Source organism: Gymnodraco acuticeps, unplaced genomic scaffold (assembly GCF_902827175.1).
Source record: "Gymnodraco acuticeps unplaced genomic scaffold, fGymAcu1.1, whole genome shotgun sequence".
NCBI classification, from domain to species: Eukaryota; Metazoa; Chordata; class Actinopteri; order Perciformes; family Bathydraconidae; genus Gymnodraco; species Gymnodraco acuticeps.
In genome coordinates, this window is record NW_022990560.1 from 225,876 (window position 1) to 246,932 (window position 21,057).

General features: G+C 40.6%; 2 protein-coding genes across 9 annotated transcripts in view; one reads left to right on the forward strand and one right to left on the reverse strand.

The window, feature by feature from the left end:
• Positions 1-172: 172 nt before the first annotated feature.
• Positions 173-4,918, reverse strand: gemin2 (gem (nuclear organelle) associated protein 2). Of its 2 annotated transcripts, none has more exons than XM_034227661.1 (10): positions 4,618-4,918; positions 3,853-3,937; positions 3,491-3,553; positions 2,834-2,893; positions 2,628-2,747; positions 2,061-2,105; positions 1,916-1,984; positions 1,323-1,433; positions 692-750; positions 173-488 (listed from the first exon to the last, which is right to left on the reverse strand). In XM_034227661.1, exons 1-10 carry the CDS (start codon positions 4,737-4,739, stop codon positions 449-451), a joined length of 774 nt encoding a protein of 257 aa, XP_034083552.1. In that variant the 5' UTR covers positions 4,740-4,918; the 3' UTR covers positions 173-448. The 2 variants fall into 2 exon arrangements, with proteins under 2 accessions (XP_034083552.1, XP_034083551.1); XM_034227660.1 differs by having other exon boundaries at positions 3,464-3,553; positions 4,618-4,915.
• Positions 4,919-5,172: 254 nt separating this feature from the next.
• Positions 5,173-21,057, forward strand: part of ctage5 (CTAGE family, member 5) — a 33,808-nt gene continuing 17,923 nt past the window's right edge. For 5 of the 7 annotated variants that reach the window (XR_004570174.1, XR_004570175.1, XM_034227652.1 and 2 more), the window contains exons 1-14: positions 5,174-5,419; positions 5,729-5,862; positions 6,476-6,562; positions 6,678-12,171; positions 12,308-12,568; positions 13,126-13,226; positions 15,731-15,862; positions 16,224-16,245; positions 16,453-16,541; positions 17,992-18,063; positions 18,372-18,482; positions 18,572-18,643; positions 18,746-18,850; positions 20,490-20,612. Coding sequence is in view for 5 of the 7 variants with exons in the window: in XM_034227652.1 (XP_034083543.1) it covers positions 5,299-5,419; positions 5,729-5,862; positions 6,476-6,562; positions 6,678-12,171; positions 12,308-12,568; positions 13,126-13,226; positions 15,731-15,862; positions 16,224-16,245; positions 16,453-16,541; positions 17,992-18,063; positions 18,372-18,482; positions 18,572-18,643; positions 18,746-18,850; positions 20,490-20,612 (6,924 nt within the window). In the remaining 2 variants the exon portion in view is untranslated. Of the gene's footprint in view, positions 5,420-5,728; positions 5,863-6,475; positions 6,563-6,677; positions 12,172-12,307; positions 12,569-13,125; positions 13,227-15,730; positions 15,863-16,223; positions 16,246-16,452; positions 16,542-17,991; positions 18,064-18,371; positions 18,483-18,571; positions 18,644-18,745; positions 18,851-20,489; positions 20,613-21,057 lie in introns of all 7 variants that reach the window. The other 2 variants (XM_034227657.1, XM_034227655.1) reach the window with 2 other exon arrangements.

A 21,057-nucleotide genomic window follows, 5' to 3' on the forward strand; every position in this document is an offset into this window, starting at 1 on the left:
TTAAACTGGGTTGTTAGATAACTTGGGGTTCATAATCTGAGGGTGATCATATCCTGGTTAGTGATGTGTGCAGTTGTGTATTGTAAGCATTATGCCTATTGCTTTATTGTCTAGCAAAGCTCCTCAGAATGAGCATCGGTGACTATGCAGAGACCAACAATAAGCTCCACACACTTATGCAAATGAGTTTAATAGAACAAATAACATCTTCTGCTTTGGTTGCTGTCCAGTCATGAGCAGGGATCCACGCGAATTGCAAATATATTTACAGAGTGAGTTCATGATCCCTTTGGTTTATCCTCAACTTTCATCACGTCATGCAGAATCCTCACAGCTCTCTACGTGTCCTGGTCACATTATCGCCACCTTCAAATGTCCTTAAGTACATCCTGCTGCCCAAAGGCTCGGACATGTTCCTCAACATTGACACAGTCCAAGAGTTAAATCCTCACTCGGGCTGGTCTGCCAGGTCACTCTGCTCAAAGTACCTACAGGAAGGACAAAGGGAAATAAGCATGTGTTTAGCACCCAAGTATATCTGATAGTATGTTGGTGTTTTCAAACTATGTGTAAACTAGGCCTTACACTCTTTGCATTTGATTTATTATATGACCAAAGGCAGACAGCGTGATGTATTAAATGTCATATGGACTGACAAAGAATAAACTACCCAGGACACAGTGCTCGTTACCTGGCAACAAGACAGACGAGTAGGTTCAGGGCAGGAAGTTTCTCATCCTCCTCAGTCTCCTGTGGAATCAGAAAAAAAGTCATGCTGTGAGAAGACATTTAAAAAGTCTTTCAGCCCCCAGGAAGTGTGCCGGCCGTTGCAGCAAGTCCGCGACATCATTTGGCCCAGAAAGACTTCTTCCCATTGAGAAAAAAAACCAACAGATATTTGTTGTTTCTAACTACTCAGTGTGGACCCTTAAATAGCCTTTATTCACATCATTAGGTCCTAGAAGTTGTATAATCCAGAGTTACTTTGTCTGTCCATTCATTTGACTGAGCCGAGACTGGCCATGTGGATTGGAGGCGGGGCTTAAGGAAAACACATGCCGTTGGTTTAGATTATTATTTTCTCACTAGTCAAGCGATTCCTTTCTTCATGTGCCCTAAGAAACATGTATATGAATGAACATCAATGCTGTCTTCCTACAGAAATAACAATGTACCAATAAACCGATCACTCAGTTATCCCTTCCTGTATTTAGCACCAAAGAAAAAACTAGGGGAAAAAGGCAACTTGTATATTTCCACTTGAATTCACAGGAAAGACCTCTGAGGACGGCAGCATTACAGTCTCAGCAAGGGAATCCTACCAGCGCACTGCGGAGCTGAGCACACCTCCTGGCCAGCTGTCGGATGCAGGAGTGGGCTTCAGGCAGCAGGGGCTTCTCCAGGCAGGCCAGCAGAGCGTACAGCCAGCGACCCTGTCACACACACACACACACACAATATTTTAATCGTGGAAAGGGCTGCAAACTAAAGCAAAAAGTATTTATTCCCCACATTCAGAAAACTAGTGCTTATTGCTGCTTTACCACGGTTACAATAATTTAGCAATGGGACTGTGTCCTACAATAGCATTTCAGGGAAGCCAAATGATATTATGGAGGTTGGGAGGGGAGGGAAATACTCTAAGAAAACAGTTTAGAATTCCCAGATGAAAAAAACGAATGAACTAGAAATTAAATCACAAGATAAATACAATGAATTGAGATTATAGTCGTATCCATTTTGAACTGAATTTCAACATCCTGTCTTTGTCCAACTTAATAGCTGAGAGTTAACTTAATCAAAGACACTTTATAAGAATTGAGCACGGTTTCCAATTTACAACATTGCAATACGATCACAGCTTTGGACATGCGGAATTTGCAAACTATTAAAAGGAGTGACTAACTAAACTCACCAACTGTGGAGCAAAGTCGTTTTCCTCAAACCAGCCGACTAGAGTTTCCAACACCATCAGCACCGTGGACTGCAGACAAGAGGAAAGTATTAATCAGACTGTCAAAGTGTTTCAGAATCAAATGTTCACAGAGAGAGTTACTGACCTGGTTCAGCCTGCTGACTATCGTGAGGAAGGGAGGGAAGCCCACCTGAGCACAGACACATGCTTTCATTATTATCTTTTAATACACGGCGTAGTTGAAAACTCGCCAATTTTGATTGGTAATTTTAAGTTTGCCAGTAGATTGTGGCTAAGGAGGACACTGATCAATGTGCAGTCTGATAAATGTAACATGAGCAAAGAAACACATTTGTTTTCTTCCGTCGGAAGCAATGCGATCATTTTTAGATCAAAAGAAGTAGTAGATCAGTAATAGCTATCTGTTTTAGAAGTGGGATATTTATATATGTTTTGCATTATTGACCGGCTCGCTGCACATTCTCCCTTATTAACAACATGCTTTTAAATAATAAACAATGTAACTGTTATTTCTTTAGATCAAGCTGTAGGATACAGTCCGCTACTACTTTAATTAAAAAGGCATAGCTAACATTTTTACAGATTTTTGAAGGCTGTTCTTCAAACTCCATGAGTTGTAGTGCTTTGTAAGAAATTCTGTCAGCTAAATAACAATAGTTCATTTATCTCTTTCTTATCACTATAATACAACCTTGCTGTAGTCTAGTGCTGGCTCTGCTTCAGCTGCTTCTGTCCGGCTGGATGACGTGCCCAGATAGAGCGTCTCTCCAAAACAAAACTTCTTCCAGCCCTCCTCGTCTGTTATATCCGGCTGGACGACACACAGAAAATGTATTTATAACAAATGCTAAATCTCTTAATCAGTTTGCACCATCATATATTTAAGATCCTCCTCACCATCTCCACGTTGTCGTCCAGAGTGTTGCTGCTCCAATGATTCCTGTTCTTTGCAATGCTCTAAGGGCAAAAGGCAGAACTGACGTATTTATGTCATAGAATTTTTTCTCATCTTAAGCTTGTGTTAACCATAGGGCTGTGCAATTAATTGTATTTAATCTCGATTACGATTTTGCCTTGCAATGATTACGAAAACAACGTAATCGAAATAAAACGATTATTATTATTAATTTATTTTTTAATGTATTGGTTTTTCAGTTGAATTATACTTAAAGTTCAGGGTAATCAACTGTTAAAAACATATTGTTCACATTTTTTCATCGTTTTTTAATAATCGTGATATCAATTATTGACCAAAATAATCGTGATTATGATTTTTGCCATAATCGAGCAGCCCTAGTTAACCACAGACCTTATTTCAGGCATCTAACCACAAACATGTTCAATAAAAACGTTGACTTCTAGACGAGGAAATCGTGCTTAAATGCTGACTCATTCCTGTGTTTTAGGACGCATGCCTGAGCCATTATTTTTGTCATCCTCTGATATGGACCAAACCTTTCCAGCATTGCTTTTTATATATTTTATGGACTTGAGTCAAAAAAGGAAGACCAGGTTGTTTTAGTTCACCTGTCTGACATCTGAAAAGTTACTGACTTGGTGCTGCTGCCAACTGAGGCTGGGGCAGAACCCCACCGGAGCAGCATGGCACCCCGCCACCTGAGAGACAGAAACACCAGGAACAGTCAGACAATAGAAGGAATAGATACATGTTATATTATCTCATACAAGCTAGCATTACCCATGTGTCCCTGTTCGCTCATTTTACACTTTATGTGGGCAGCCTACTTCTAGTAAAACAATTATTGGAATTGCATATTTTAAAAACAACCATTCATCAATGTATTATTTATTTTTACCTTAACCAAAGCTACATTTAAAACAGAGACAAATTGCATTAGAATTATTATTTATTGCACTTTATGTTGAGGTTTTTCTGTTTGTGTACTTTTACTCACAGAGGCATTAATTGTTTGTTTCTTCTTCAGTTTCTTGGGGTCAATCTGAGCCACCACCACCTCTGGACACTGTGACGCCTCCAACCTGGAGAAAAGCAAAAACATTGGTATTTCAGTCAAATATAAATACTTTCTAAAATATAGGTTATTATTATAATGTTGTTATTTTCCCTCAACAGGTACTTTTTCTAAATATTGATCAAGTGGAGTGAGTAGGCATGATAAAATAAATAATAAGAGTATACTGTGGTTTATATATTATATTATTTCATCACCTGTCAGTTTTTATGTTTTATCATATCGAAGTTAAACGCCTCCAATGTTCAAATGTAAATAATAGTACTACAATTTGGTTTTGTTTGACTAAATTAATCTATTTGCAGTAACACTAATACGATGAAAAAATGACTGTGAAATCAATGGTGTTCCATATAAAAAGGAGGAAACGCAAGTAGCCCACTTCATTCAAGCAACTGGCTCTAGTGACGCACTTCGTAATACACACAAAAATAGTGAATACATACAAAGAAATGCACTTTAACAGCCATGTTGTCTTATTTGCAAGTTGAGTATTTTTCAACCAAGTGTAGAAATGGAAGCATGAAAACAATATTCATTGTACTGGCTTTCGAAACATCACACGTGCCCTCTACTATCCACCATGTTTACAGTGTTTCCGGTGCCAGCTCAGTGTAATAGCGTTACACTGAAACTGCACTATCATTAGGTTTAAAGGGGAGTGTGTCTGTTCAGAGGGCGACTTACTGGACCTGTCGGAGGTATTCCCGGGGGTTTCTCGGGGGTCCTTTCAGGTCCAGCTCTTCTCCACTGGCTCCAAACTCAACGGGCAGCAGCCTCGGCATTAACTCCTCTACGTCAGACTTCATTTTTAAGCTAATACCTTACAACAACCTTAATGTAAACTGTCGCCAACTGCGAATGAAACGCCAACTTGCAACAGAAAACGACCAAAACAATGAACTTTTCACAGGTGTTGAAAAGTGCTCTCCAACTAGATGGCCATCTTGGTTGGTTTGACACGCGGAGTGATGACGCCGTATTTGCGCGCGGCGTTTGTTGTCATGGTGATGAACGCCACACGTGTTGACATATTTTTAGATAAAGGCTGAAGTCCATAAAACACACGTTAAACTTTCCAAAACGCTGTCGCCATCTTTGTTTATTTATTTCACGGTGAAATGCCAATACAGATGATCTTCTCTAACATTGAACTGAAATAAACCCAAATAAAAACCTTTGACCAGTGACCAAGCAGCAGCTGGATGTTAATGATTATCCCAACGCTGGCCTTATATCTTATCTCAGCTCTCCCATTTACTATTGAGTCTTCATGACAGCAGCAGCTTAGAGGCAATGTCCACATGCCAGCGAAGCAGAGTTATTATGGACATCTTCTCTTGATACGCTCCTATTAAACCATCAACTATGGCTGTTTCAAAGGCCAACATTATTCTGTGGTGTACAGGCATAGCGTTTGTGATTTTACCTCACTTGAATCTGGGAATGTTGTCCGACTACAAGATCTGTGGAGACTCTGAATGTGAAAGTAAGTGTCCATTTGCTAATATATCCTTAAAGTTTATGATGGTCCACTATACAGTTTTCTAAACTATTTAATTATGATAATACGATTATTATTTCGGTTGTCATTTAGTGTTTTGTTTATTTATTCTTTGCACACAGCATTAAACTGCATGAGACCGCTCTTAAAATTCAGGGAAATTCACAAATAAATACAACAAAACAAATAATGACAATAAGAAGTATGCACAAAACCATACCATTACAGGAAATATTTTATTAAATCATTTACTATTTCAATCACTGATGAGTGTGTCTGTGTGTGTTTGTCTAGGCCTGATGAGTAGAGTGCAGGCCATCAGGGACCACCGTGGTAAGGACTGTCGTTTCCTTAGCTTTAGACGAGGAGACACCATCTTTGTTTACCACAAACTGACTGGAAAAAGGAACGAGCTCTGGGCCGGCAGTGTGAGTCTGATATATCCCCTCTTCTCTCTTTAGGCCGTAACACAACACACACAACTCAAGCCCTCATCTCAGGTTGTAGGTTAACGAGATTAATCGTGATTACAATACAGATACTACAGGTTCTCTGATTGGATCTCACACTCCAGTTCATTGATATAATTATATAATGATGTACTTAACAGACAGAATGAGTAGATAAATCACCACTTATTTTTTATCTTTTATTTTGAAAACCCCTTTACTTAGGCTATCCCCCTGTAAGATAACAGTCTTTTTTGTAATGTATTAAGATAACGTTTATTTTTCCTTAATGAGTTGATATCAATTATCAAGTGGATAATATAATCCACAAAGACCAATGCAAAAGTACCACTTTAAAATGTGTTTACCCGTGATTTGCACATAAGTTTCTTGAAAATAAGTCCATCCTCATGAGAAAAGCTTTAAAAATGATGAATCGACTAAAGAAATCTTAGTCGATAGAGTGCCCAATAAGGGAAAACCCCAGAAAAAAGTGTTTCCTTATCTGTTTTTCCTGTCCTTCTAGTGCCGTTCATTCCATTCCTCTACAATGCTGCCTTGGCTTTACACAACTGCTTACTTTTGATTTCAGATTGACAAACAGTTTGGCTATTTCCCAAAGGATGCAGTGCAAGAGGAGCAGGTTTATGCTACTAAGGAGAACATAGTGGAAACACAGGTAAACAGGCATTGATTTCAGTAAACTGATATATGGTATATTATTTACCCTGAGTAAGTAGTTTTTGAATCCGTACAAGATGAAACCGAATTCCTTATTTCCTTTCTTCATTCAGGACTCTGATTTCTTCTGTATGGATGAGTATGGTTACCTCATTGACTCTAGTCATCTGGACAGTGATGAGGAGGATGTTGATCAGAACATACAAAACCAGGAGTCTGAAAGCTCCCAAACCACACCATACAATGATGACACACATACGGAAAGTCCTTCAACACCTGCAGTTGTTTCTACAGAATTTCCAATCTCAGCAGAGGAAGAGGACGAAAATAAAAACGCTGGGGATGCTGGCGATGCCGGGACTCAAGAGGAAGTACAGGAGCCTCCAGGAACTCTGAAGGAACAAGGTGGGTCTGAACCCTCTTACTGGCTGGGTTCTTCAGTGACAGGATGGTTAGGTCTAGCTAAAGAGGAAGAAGAAACTGGCATTTTGGTTGAAGGAGAGAACAAAAAAGAGACAAAGGAGATGCAGGCCGATGCTTCTGTTGCTTCTTCTGTGACAGGATGGCTGGGGTTGGGAGGAGAACCTATTGATGATGCACAGGAAAGTAAAGAAGAAGACATGAAGACTGATCATTCTTTCACTTCAACCATGTCTGGGTGGCTTGGTTTTGGAGGGGAGGAAAAAACCGATCCCTCCACAGAAAAAGAGCGAGAAGAAGAGCCAGCAGATATGTTCAGAAGTAGGCGGATGTCTCTGGACCTAGAAGGTAGCCAGTTACATGAAGAAGAGAAGGAGGAAATGGGGACATTGGGTTGGCTAGGAAATGGACTCTCAAACACGCTGGGGTTTGGTCGGACTGATCAAGAGTCAGAAAAAGAGGCAACACGTGAAAAAAAGGATAGGGGGGTAATCAAGGAGGAGGAACAACCGGTGTCAGGTTCTTGGTTGAATATGGGGATTGGGGACATTTTAGGCTACAGGAAAGACGAGAGTGAAGTGAATGGGAGTGAAGAAGGTAGGTTCAAGGAGACAGAAGAGAACAAAACTTTAGACCAAGAGAATGTGGATACCAGTCAATCTCAAGGCGAACTGACAGATGAGGTAAGGACAGAACCTAGCAGTGAATCAAAGGTTGAAGAAACTCCAAAAGACCAAAATGATGGCAGTAATTCTATTGATATGGGTACTTTAGACAGTAAGTATAGTGTCTTACCTGAAGATGCAGAATCCAAGGTTGATGTAAAAGATATGTCTCCAAAGACTATAAATGGTAAAGATCATCAGATGCCCAAATCAATAGAAAAAGGGGGTGAGGATAGCAACGGAGAGTCAGGAGAAGATTTCAGAGCTAAAAGTGACACTGATCAGGACTTTTTAACACAACCTAACCTCACTTTAGGGCCTGACTCGAGATTTTTGGAGTTAAATTCGAATGCCGCGGGACAATCTGTAGGCGAGGCTGAGGAGGGCACAACAAAGGGTGACCTCGAGGAAGGGGTCAAGGTACCGATTCAGATCATAAACACGGAAGCATCCACCAATATAGTCGGGGGCCTCGGGGCACATAGTCGTGAAAGGAATATCGCAGAGATGGAGGTACTTGATGATTCAGATTCTATGATTAATAATAACACAGAAACCAAGGGGGAGTTGCACCCTTTGGAGAGCAGCTCTCAGGACATTGGATCATCCCATTCTAGAAATAGCGGTACTGACACTCTGTATGAAAATGCCTCAGATATCGAGAGAGGAACGTTATCCACAAGTGAGAGCACAACACAGATGGAAAACAATGCAGGTCAGGACTCTCCAAATTTGCCACAGGAACACTCACAAAGTGATGGCGATTCACATGAGCTTAAGGAAACAGTTAAGGAAATTGAGAACGATCGTGAAAACCAAATCCAACCAGTTCAAACTGAGAGAGAAACATTGGAGTTTGAAGAGAACATTCTAAATGAAAGTGGTCTAAAGTCAGCTATAGGCCTGGAAACAAACATTAAGACTGAGGAAGTAGGGGAGTTAAAGGTAGAGGGAAATCAGGACGAGGTAGCAGAGTTAGAGGAAGAGGAAAAACAGCAGGAAGTGGTGGAAATAAAGGAACAGGGCAAACAGGAGGAAGCAAAAGAGATACAGAAAGAAGGGAGCCAACGGGAAGTGCAGGAGATACAGAATGAGAAGAAACATCAGGAAGAGACAAAAGAAGAGAGGAAACAGGAGGAAGTGAAGGACATAAAGGATGATTCGGAACAACAGGAAGTGAATGAGATACAGGAAGAGGAAGAACAGCAACAAGTGAAGAAGATAAAGGTAGAGGGGAAACAGGAGGAAGTAGAGGAACAAAAGGAAAAGGAAGAACAGGAGGAAGTGAAACAGGAGGAAGTGAAGGAGATACAGGAAGAGGGAATACAGGATGAAGTGAAGGAGATACAGGAAGAGGGAATGCAGGAGGAAGTGAAGGAGATACAGGAAGAGGGAATACAGGATGAAGTGAAGGAGATACAGGAAGAGGGAATGCAGGAGGAAGTGAAGGAGATACAGGAAGAGGGAATGCAGGAGGAAGTGAAGGAGATACAGGAAGAGGGAATACAGGATGAAGTGAAGGAGATACAGGAAGAGGGAATGCAGGAGGAAGTGAAGGAGATACAGGAAGACGGAATACAGGATGAAGTGAAGGAGATACAGGAAGAGGGAATGGAGGAGGAAGTGAAGGAGATACAGGAAGAGGGAATACAGGATGAAGTGAAGGAGATACATGAAGAGGGAATACAGGAGGAAGTGAAGGAGATACAGGAAGAAGGAATACAGGAGGAAGTGAAGGAGATACAGGAAGAGGGAATGCAGGAGGAAGTGAAGGAGATACAGGAAGAGGGAATACAGGAGGAAGTGAAGGAGATACAGGAAGAGGGAATACAGGAGGAAGTGAAGGAGATACAGGAAGAGGGAATACAGGAGGAAGTGAAGGAGATACAGGAAGAGGGAATACAGGAGGAAGTGAAGGAGATACGGGAAGAGGGAATACAGGAGGAAGTGAAGGAGATACGGGAAGAGGGAATACAGGAGGAAGTGAAGGAGATACAGGAAGAGGGAATACAGGAGGAAGTGAAGGAGATACAGGAAGAGGGAATACAGGAGGAAGTGAAGGAGATAGAGGAAGGAGGAATACAGGAGGAAGTGAAGGAGATACAGGAAGAGGGAATGCAGGATGAAGTGAAGGAGATACAGGAAGAGGGAATACAGGAGGAAGTGAAGGAGATACAGGAAGAGGGAATCCAGGAGGAAGTGAAGGAGATACAGGAAGAAGGGAAACAGGAGGAAGCAGAGGGGAAAAAAGGAGAGGAAGAACAGCAACCAGTGAAGGAGATAAAGCATGAGGGTAAACACAAGGAAATGAAGGAAATACAAGAAGAAGCGAAACCGCAGGACTTGAAGGAGATAGAGGACAAGGAGAAACGGGAGGATTTGAAGGAGATAAAAGAAGAGGCCAAACCGAAAGAGGAGGAGTTAGAGGAAAAGGCAAAGCAGTGGGAGGAAGAGGAAATTAAGGAAGAGGAGGAACTGGATGAGATGCAGGATAAGAATATAGAGGAGTTAAAAAAAGATGAGAAGCAGCAAGAGATCGAGGTAGAGGAGGAAAAACACAAAGAACTGGAAGGGTCAAAAGAAGATAACGAAAGAGAGGAGTTAGAGAAGATGGAAGGAGTTAAGGAAATAGAAAAGAAAGAGGTTGAACAGTCTCAATTTAAGGTTGAGATTGAAAACAACGTCCAATTTTTACCTGACACTGAAAGAGACAATGAGAGTCCAGAGAATGTGGAGGGCGACATAAGGAACAAAGAAGAAGAGGGGAGCCTCAAATATCCAAACAATCTTAGTCCTCAAGCTGGTCAATACGGATTTGTGAGGGCCAAAGATGGAGGTGATTCTCCGAACACATTGGGGTTTGTTCGGACCGATAAGGATTCAGAGCAAGATACCACACCTGAAAAAGAGGATAGGGAGTTAATCACAGAGGAGGAACAACCAGTGTCAGGTTCTTGGTTGAATATGGGGATTGGGGACATTTTAGGCTTTAGGAAAGACGAGAGTCAAGTTGATGAGAGTGCAGAAGGTAGGTTCAAGGAGATAGAAGAGAAAACAACTTTAAAACAAGAGAATACCAGTCAATCTCACGGCGAACTGACAGATGAGGTAAGGACAGAACCTAGCAGTGAATCAAAGGTTGAAGAAACTCCAAAAGACCAAAATGATGGCAGTAATTCTATTGATATGGGTACTTTAGACAGTAAGTATAGTGTCTTACCTGAAGATGCAGAATCCAAGGTTAATGTAAAATATATTTCTCCAAAGACTATAAATGGTCAATTTCATCAGATGCCCAAATCAATAGAAAACGGGGAGGAGGATAGCAACGGAGAGTCAGGAGAAGATTTCAGAGCTAAAAACAACACTGATCAGGACTTTCGGACACAACATGACCTCACTTTAGGGCCTGACTCAAGTTTTGTGGAGTTCAATATAAATGCCGTTCAAGAAGGATTTGGGAGGGCCGAAGATGGAGGTGATTCTGCAGATAAGTTGAGCCAAATAAATGAAGGGGCAATCGACAATTATCCTGACAATTATCAAATATTAGCAGATAGGACAGGAGTGAGTCTAAAGGTACCATTCAAAGGCATAGTGAGAGATGACGATGGAATACAGGAGAAGGGGAAAAGGGATGATAATAGGAATGGAAAGCAGAATGAGGCAGAAAACATTGATCTGCTCGATTTAGGTGAAAGTGACCAAAGCTGGGAAGAGAGGGAGATAAACGTGAAGCATAATAATATACAGGGGAACATTTTAGATGGCAATGCATTTGGTTCTGAAGACAGTACAGAGGGAGGAATCGAGGTTCCAGATGTCGTAAACCGGGATATAATATCTGAACAAACTCTTCCGTCTGATAGTCAGAATCAAAAGGAAGCAGAGACCGGAAGTGGCGGAGCATTTGGACTTTTCAAAAATGCCTTTAGCTTTTTTAGCGAAACCCCCGTTGCCGAAACCAAAGAATCCAAAAAATCCAAAGAATCTACCCCAAATTTGGACTCCAACACAGGTGAGACATCTGAGGAACCAGCATCTCTTACCCTTGATCAAGAACTGGAATCAACCACTGATTCGAATCAGGTGCAAGAGTTGCCTTCTTCCATCACCATGCCACAGCAGCAACTTCTGCCTTCTCTTACCTCTTCAGAGACATCGCTTCCGTCCCCAGAAAGCCACCTCCAAACAAAAACCCTCACCAAACTTTACAAGAACCTCCACGCCCACATGAACGATGACGAGACGACTATTCTCGTGGAACTCTTTGGGCCACACAAGCTGCAGTTCTTGGATTACATTTTAGGAAGCTTGGGAACCGTGAACGATGACCCGGACAATGATGAATCCATATTGCTGGATATAGAAATACTTTTGCTTTATCACAGAGAGGCACTGGTCGCTCCTAGCATGAGGCTCGCGGACGCACCTCAGGAGGATAAAGAAAAGACCAAAGCTCTCATCGCACTTCAGAAACTAGAAATGCTTCTGGAAAGAGTGAGAGAGACTTTCAAATCAGGTGAATCAGTAGCATCAAGTATTGTATGGCTACATGTCCTTAAAGGTCAATAATTACATCCGATATTAGTATGGGTTTGACTTGCGATGATCTCAATTAATCTCATTGAATGCATGTGTTTCCCTGTTAAATGCAGCCGAGGCCAGCTGTGTTGGTGAATCTTGTTCAACTCGCATCAAAGATAAGGATCAGGCCACTGAGGAAGATTTGTCTGTAGGCCTGGATGACAATGCTCCAAGAGATGATTGGAGGAAAGTTGATAAGGAGAATGGAAGACTGAGTGGAGATACAGGAAATGAGATGTCGACTGAGGATGACAGAAAAGCAGAGAAGGGACAAAGAGGGGAAGAAGAGAGAGTGAAAGAGAATCAGCCAGGATCACCACAGCCTCTGGAAGGTATGGGTGAATCAAGTATCCGTTAATCAAAAAGGGTTCCAAGATGATTAAAAGATATATAGTGAGATATGACAAGACGAGGTCTGCTGATTCTTCAAGCTGCTACACACAATCTGGAACATCACGACAGTACATTAATACATGTAACAGAGATTAACTCAAAATCAGAAAATGTTTTCCCATACCTGTAAAGCAAATGCTCAAAAATACATTTAGGAACTCAACAGCAATGACTATTTTCCAGAAATCATGCTCCCCAAGATAATCCAGACATTGTAATGAGCAGTTTCAGGAAAGGGTTTATTTCTACCGTAAAACACTCGCCAACCATATCATCGTGCCAAAGGAAGCGTGCGTAATTCAAACACTCGGCTACTCACTTCAAAACTATCTCGACTGATAAATTACACTACAGCTAAGAGGAAAGTTCTATATTTGAATAGAAGTGAATTATACCATTTTAAATATAAATTATTTGAATTTTGATAATATATCATTGTGACAAAAGGGGGAAAGCATACATTTTTAATTCCATTATGTTTGTGACTCTATTCCAGGGATAATGAAGCACATTTTGGATTTAGTTCATCAGATTGCTGAAGACTCAACCACTCATGTTCATGCAGTGAAGGAGCTCCTTATATGGCTTATTGTACAGGTAAGAGTTAGCTTCACATTAACATACATGGAAGTATAAGTGTTTGTCATACAACTTCCAATTCACAGCTAAAACACATTGTATGTTAAAAAGGTCAACATGCACTGAAGCCAACACAAATATGTGATTTATCAGTCTATTTCCACTGCTAGCGTTACAGTATTTGCAAAAATCACAATACTGTCAGTTCTGCTGAGCCACATTTCATTCAATGTTTTCCCCCTGCAGCATTGCAACCTATAGCCTACAGTCTACAATTGTAACTGAGGTCATAGCAGGATGCATTTTGTTTACTCAAAACTATTGCCTGACCCACTTTAAGCTTTTTATCAGATAGCCTAACATAAACCTCCTTCTTGCCTAATTGGTAATTTTTCTATAGGGCATTTTTGGGATCTTTTGAAATTGACAAAAGGTACTTAACTATACTGTACTAAGCCGTGGGAGGCCCTGCAGTGGAAATACGCCATTAGACACCTTTAGAGGTTCACACAGCTGTGTTTTCACCCTGTATAGAGAGTATACTTCTTTAAAGCATTAAACATGTTGCTCTGACTCTCTCTCAGCTGTCAAACTTGCTGTGCTCCGTCATCATAACTCACATTCCTCAGTGCTGGTGGCTCTATTACACAAGTTGAGCCAGCTGGTAACCCACTTGCTCTAAAGGCAAAGTGTTGTAAATGTTTTAAGGAGTATATTAATTCTGTAGTTTCAAATGGACGAAAAGGAGGCCAGGTCGGTAAGTACATTTCAACATATTTGGCGACAGTCGAATCTTCCTCTACAGTGTGTCCTACCTATGTCCTACTTTAGACTGGCCTGTTATGCCTAAATGTCTGCCGCCGTAACATTTCGAGAAACATGGTTTATGTGATTTATGTGATATTTTTTTTACGATTTAAGAATACAAAAATGATGTTAGATATTTGAGAAGTTATTAAAGACGACATTGAAAACTCTCTATTTAGTGACACCTGTTTCTTTTGGTGTCACTTTAAAAGTGCTCCGATGTGCCAGTGTGGCAGTTTACAATTGGTGACGTTGCGTGTGAACCATTTCCACTGGTGGGGGTGTGAGCATATCTACACACACCTGTATATGCTCAACCTAGTTTATATGTATTTATAACTTGTGGAAATATATTCAATTATGTGTATATTCATATTCGGAGGCAATAGCAACCTAGTGGAATATCTACGAGGAGTTTTTAGAGACTATCCAACATCCAGCCACCCCTACGAAGTTGAATGTGACGTGGTCCACTCTTGAGCTTCGGTGTTGTGAATAGGATGTGAAATCCGCCGCTAGCTAGCCCGGTTGATGGCTACCGTTTCTTAAATGTCCGTTTTTAAATGACACATATCAGTAAAATAACCAAATGACCTAATTCGGCAATGGAGGAACTTACGGCAAGCGACCGGTTGGCAATTAAAGCGGTCGACTTCCAGACGACGGCAGAGGCTTACTACAGTATCGCCGTGGAGAAAGTGAAGGATGTACGTTATGTGGCAGGTTTTGTTAGCATTTCTTAACTAGCCAACTGACATAACGTAACAGATTGTCAAGCTTTGGAAAATAGCTCAGTATTATAACTAAGTTCATATGTTGTTTTTATACAGCTCATGTTTGACTTCGTGTGTGTAGTGCCAGTGCTGTTCGCCAGCTGTCAGCACTACAGTGATATTTTAAGACGCTTTTTCAGAATTGTTTGTCATAATATTGTTTATCTAGTAATGGTTAGCTAGCTAATTGATAGTAACGTTAGTTTGTCTGAACGTCTGAACAGGTGATGTGCTTTCCTGCGGTGTTTTCTGTTGTTATTGTCTTTGTATGAGATCATTTGCGCTAGATAAGCCACTATCTAATTCGTTTAACAGGAAGTACTGTGATCCTTTACCAGTAAAAGTACAAATGCTATGATCTTAAAGTACTCCATTACAAGTAAAAGTACAAACATAATATCAAAATATATTTAAAGTACCAAAAGTTAAAGTAATGTCTCAATTTATTATCATAAAAAGCTTGATTGTTATTTTGTATGCATTGTGTTCATCACAGCTGGTACAAGTGGAGCTACTTTTAATTACTTTATATACTACTGCTGGATATTTAACCTATAATTTTATAGCAGAGATTATTTATATTTTGTAATGGCTAATAAAATAGATATGTAAAGAAACTTGTATCTAATTTTATCAAATAAATGTAGTGGGTATAAAATAGCATAACAAAATACTCAAGTAAAGTACAAGTACCCTTAAATCGTACTTCAGTACAGTACTTGAGTAAACATACATCACATGACTAGTAGGATTACTAGTCATGGCTTACTACTTGCGATACCAAATGATATAATATACATTCAGTGGTCAATTTGAATAACAATAACATTCACCACAAGGATTGGGACTCCTCTCAGTTAAATAGATGAAACCAAGGTACCCATCTCTTTTAACTATGTTTCAAATCCTAAATGAACCAGATTTCCTCCCCTCTTTGTTCAGGTTGTATTGGCACTGCCTGATGACATCAGACCCGGGCCAGACCTGTACGGGTTACCATGGGAACCGGTCATCGTGTCCGGTCTGGTGGGGCTGGTGACGATGCTGCTGTTCACCTGTAGATTTTACAGCTCTGTGAGTACACACACATGTACTGTTCATATAAACACATCATCATCACACAACACACAACCCACTTGTTCCTATGGTCCATTTATAAACCGATGTATCCCTTTTAGGGCTCAGCAATATATTCATATTATATCCATATTGTGATATGAGACAAGTTATTGTATTAGATGGTCTTTTCCTGGTTTTAAGAGGCTGCATTACAGTGAAGTGATGTATTTTCTAGATTTTACAAGACAGTCCTAGCTTGTCTGTTGCTTGACGTTACCCACATAGCTATTCATTCCACATAACTAATGATTATTTATTAAGAATGAATCTCTTTAGTACTTCTTGGTCACCATTGCTTTCTTCTTATTTTTCACAGGTCAAAAGCAGAATGTATCGAAGTAAGTTCTGACTTATTTTTTCATAATATCTATTTTTTTTATGACTTTAACACAAATACATCACAAATGATTAGAGCTGTACGGAATCGTTAAAAGCTTTGTAGCTTAATTTATTGCAAATACATTTGCATTGCCTATGCAAACTCTCCCAGAAATAACAAAACAAAGATTTGAATGCGTTCTGAGCATTGTTTTGTGTGTTTTCAGGTAGAGAGCGGAGGATGGGTGAGCAGGTTACGCAGCTCCTGGATGACAAGTGTAAAGTCCTGGAGACTCTCAGCAAATGTCAACAAGAGGTCTGTACTCGTGCTAAAGCTGACTGACACTGAGGCGCTACATTCACATTTACATAAGGATGTGACCAGCATTTTAGCTAGGAGCGCTGTGAGGGGCGGGGCTGACACACAGCCAGGTCAGGACACTCCGCGTGCACGTGCAGCAGCGTAGAAGCCAAATTAATAATATAGCGACAAGCGGGAGACAACGTGTGACTTACTCGCTTGGAATTTAAAGTGAAATGGAATTGGTTACAAAACCTAACTACACATCTCGATTCTCCGGTGTGGCAGTATTTTGGATTCAAGCCAAATCAACGAGGCGAACCTACGGACTTGAATGAGCCGGGCGGTGTGTCGCATGTTTAAAAAAGGTAGCGACAAAAGCAGGCAATACCACGCATTGTAAACTACACCTAAAACACAACCACCCCATTCCGTTTTCCCAGCTGGTAGCAAACACAGCAGCTGGAGATGGAGAGCCCCCACCTTCCCGAAACATGTTGGTGTTCCTTGCTCAAAGACTTTGAAAAACAGTTTTGGATATGGCCTGTTGAGGCATCTGGGTCTTTGTATGGACAGTGGACTGTACACGTGACTGTTGTTTTAAGGAGGTTTTTTTGGCTTGTGGGACAATGTGTGCTCATATTTATTTATTTATTTATATATAGATAGAGAGCTCTGTTTTCCAGCCTGAGTCTATTTAATTTATTGTTTTGGTTGTGTGTGATTTAATTAATTTATTATCATTTAATTAATTTGTTTTATTTATTATAATATATCATTTATATATTTGAATATTATTTCACATTTCATTTGCAATGTTGGATGTTCAATTAAAAGTTATGTTTGAAAGGATGTGCTTGAATTATTATTATATATTATCATTATGTCAGTGGTTTAAAATGGTCTTACAGACGATATTATCGTTTATCGCAATAATTTCCAGGAACATTTATCGTCCAACAAAATTAATTATCGTGACAGGCCTATGTGTACGCCCTATGCGCCATATCCCCGCCTCTCCCCACCTCTCCTGCTCACCCCCGTGGAGGTGAGCAGGAGCAGGAGCACGCGCTTGCCTCGGGAGGGAGAAAAAGAGAAACAGCCAGAGCCCTGCCTCTCCCCACCTCTGCTGCCAAATCCACCGCGGAGAATAAACAGAAAGGCAACCATGCTCGGGACGTCTTCTTCGCTGATTTTGGTGTATTTTGTAGCGGAAGTACAGCGCCACTTACAGGCCCGGCATATGTACTACAGCGTCTCCAGCGGGTCGAGCGGTCTTGTGTGAACGGACACGTTAATTGAGCCGATTGCGTGTGAACGGAAGAGTTTTTTGATATTGAATTCGGTTCACACAACACTGTTTGTTCATCTGAAATTCAATAAAGTGGTTTGTTAATCATGGCTTTAAGTTTAAGTGCTGCCCACATTTCATCAGATGTATTTCCTCCCTTTGTGTCTTTCGCAGTACTATGAGGTGGAGAGCTCTCTGAGGGACAGTGGAGTCTTGGCACAGACTCAGAAGACAGAAGAGCTCGAGGTAAGGCACACGGGAAAAGAGAATTAAAGAGAGACGGTGTATGTGTTGCTTCAAGAAATCTTTGTACATAAGACATTATTTATTTATTTTTTGTCTTTGTAAATGTACCCAAAAACCTCATGGCATTTTGTTGTGTCCACTTCATCCCAAACTGTCCTGAACTTGAAGTAACTGATTTCTTTTTGCCATTATTTGTGAATGCTTTATTTAGCAATCATCATCTTTACAAGTCGATATGGCGTTCAATCCTCACTCACTCGCACTCTTTTGCTCACACTTGGACACATGTTGTTTTCCCGCTCCCCCAGGTCAAAGCCAGGCAGTTGGAAGAATCTAAAAGGGAGCTGGACAGAGATCTGGAAGAACTGAAGGAGCAGCTGGAGCAGCATAGAGAACACAGGATAGAGCAGGAAAAAAGGGTAGGAGGACTCAAAGTGACATTCAAATAAGGAATCCGATATTAAGTGTGGGATTTGATTGGATTATTTTTGTGGTTTTGTGGTTTCAGATAGCAGTGCTTGAAGAGAGCATGACAACATTTGAAGAAGAAACCAAAGACCTCCAGTCACAGGAAGAGCAGGTACCATTACTTGTTCCTGTCTTTTCCTTCTCTGCTCAGTCTGTTCCTTTATTTGCGTTTCACATGACTATGGGATATCAATCTCTGCCTCTTTATCTCCAGGCACAGACCACTCTGAAGGTGTACAGCATGAACAGTGACAGACTGCAGAGGAATCTGGGAACAGCCGGAGAGGAGAACACACTGCTGCGGGAGAGCAACGCTCAGGTAGGGTTTATTACACACTTTGGTCGCCCTGAAAAAAGTGTTTTTATTCGAACAGTAGTCGTCAGTTCAAGCCGTAAGTTGACTAGTCCTCGCACGTTTGTGTTGTATTCCGATTATTAATATTATTATTTCTGACTTCACAAAATGGTTTCAGTTCCCGGCTGAGGTAGAACGTTATTAGTAACATCAAAGCGCTTGACAGAGAAAGCGATCCGCCAGTTAGCAACAATGCTAACGGAACAATCACCACAACGATGTTTCATGTGTGCCGGAACAAGCAGCTTGGACAAACCCTGAACCTTCATTTCATTTTCCCTCAACACAATATAACACAATTACCACACAACACATTTTATAAAAGTATAACAAAGTTGTAACGCCATCAAAATAACTAAACAAATGCAAAAAGAAAACAACTAAAGTGCAAAAAAACTTTATTTCTAATTCACGCCATGAGATCATACACAATTCAAACAGAATTATATATATATATATATTATTGGTCATTTTATATCGATCAGTTACTGCTGAGTTTTTTCCTCCCATCCGTTTTCGCATATTATGAGAAAGGAGCAACAGTTATGTCACCTTCTTTGGGTCGTAAGCGTATCCAACACTTTGAATAGAATGAACAGGCTCCGCTCTGATGAAGTGTGAGGGGGTTTGTGGCTGAGGCAGCACAAAACACGCAGTGCCCAGAGAGTTTCAAAAACATTTCATAGGACTTTATTCAACGAACTGTCAATCATTTGGGTCAGCCCTAGCACACACACACACACACACACACACACACACACACACACACACACACACACACACACACACACACACACACACACACACACACACACACACACACACACGGAGAATAACTTTGATGTAGAACTGTTCTTTATACATCCATGGGTACAACTTCAGATACAAATGAACACATAATGAAATATGACCCCCGGTTTTTGATGATTGACAGGTCACAGAACAATGGGGGCTATCTACCCTACCCACTATTTAAAGTAATTCACACAGACTCTCTCCTCTTTACTCTTCTCTCTGTGAGGAGCAGCAAGTTCAGCTTCAAAGTGAAACACAAACAATGGCATAACATATTATTAATATGTCGGGTAGTAATACATTTATTTATTTTCTTCTTGTACCAGAATGCGTAGTTTATATGTTAGTATTTCTAAAAATCTCCCAGGGGAGAATCCCCCCAGACCCCCTGCTGGGGTTGGGTTTTCAGCACGTGTGCCTTTTTTATGTGATACAGTTCAGCTTTGATTCCATCGTCTCATTAAACCTTTTTTAAAGCATACTTTAGTTCTGTGAAGCGATATATGCACTGTACTTCACTTTCATTCATATTGCATGCTGAAAAGCGTATATATTACAGCACCATTTGTTGTTGAATAGATTTGAGTGGTTCAAAATGTTGGGTCTTGATTTATTGACAAAGGAAAAAGTGGGTCCCGAGGCCTGACCAGTTGAGAACCACTGCATGCATGTGGAGTTGTTTTGCTTTTGTATGGTTAGAATAAGTTTGAGCTAGTTTGTTCCATTAAGTCCATCCAATCACATACTGTACTAGTTTATGTTTTTTTCTAATGAAGTCTTCACCCTTGCTCTGTGTTGCTCCCTGCAGTTGAGGCAGCAGGTGGAGGGGTGGGCAGAGAGAGTGAGTGAGCTGGAGGCGGATATGAGCCGGTGTGAGGTGGCTCACAGCGGGATGCTGCAGGACGTCGCCACCAAGGACGAGCGCATCATGGTATGTTCTGTACTAGCATTCATATTAGTATGTTGCAGCCTTATGTATATGGGTGCAGCTAGAAATCTGTGTTATTTATTTAATCTGATTCAAAAACTGGAAATATCTTGAACTACTATCCAAGAAGACTCCACGTTTTATTTCTATAACTCAGTTAAATATAAATGTTGCAGTCGTCGATGGTACTTCCCTTTCTGAAAATAAAGCATCTTTAGTACATACAGAGGATACAATTACTGGCAACTACTCACATTATAAAACCAAGAAAAATAAATAAAACTGACTTAAAAGCAATTCTAATAGAAAACAGATTGAAAGAGCAGACAGTTTCCAGCCCTGATCCTCTCAGGCAGGAGAGAAGATGAACTTAGTTGTTTTATCTAACATTTCAGCATGCACATTTCTAAAAACCACTAGACCTATGTTTTTTCTTTTGTTGAGTCAT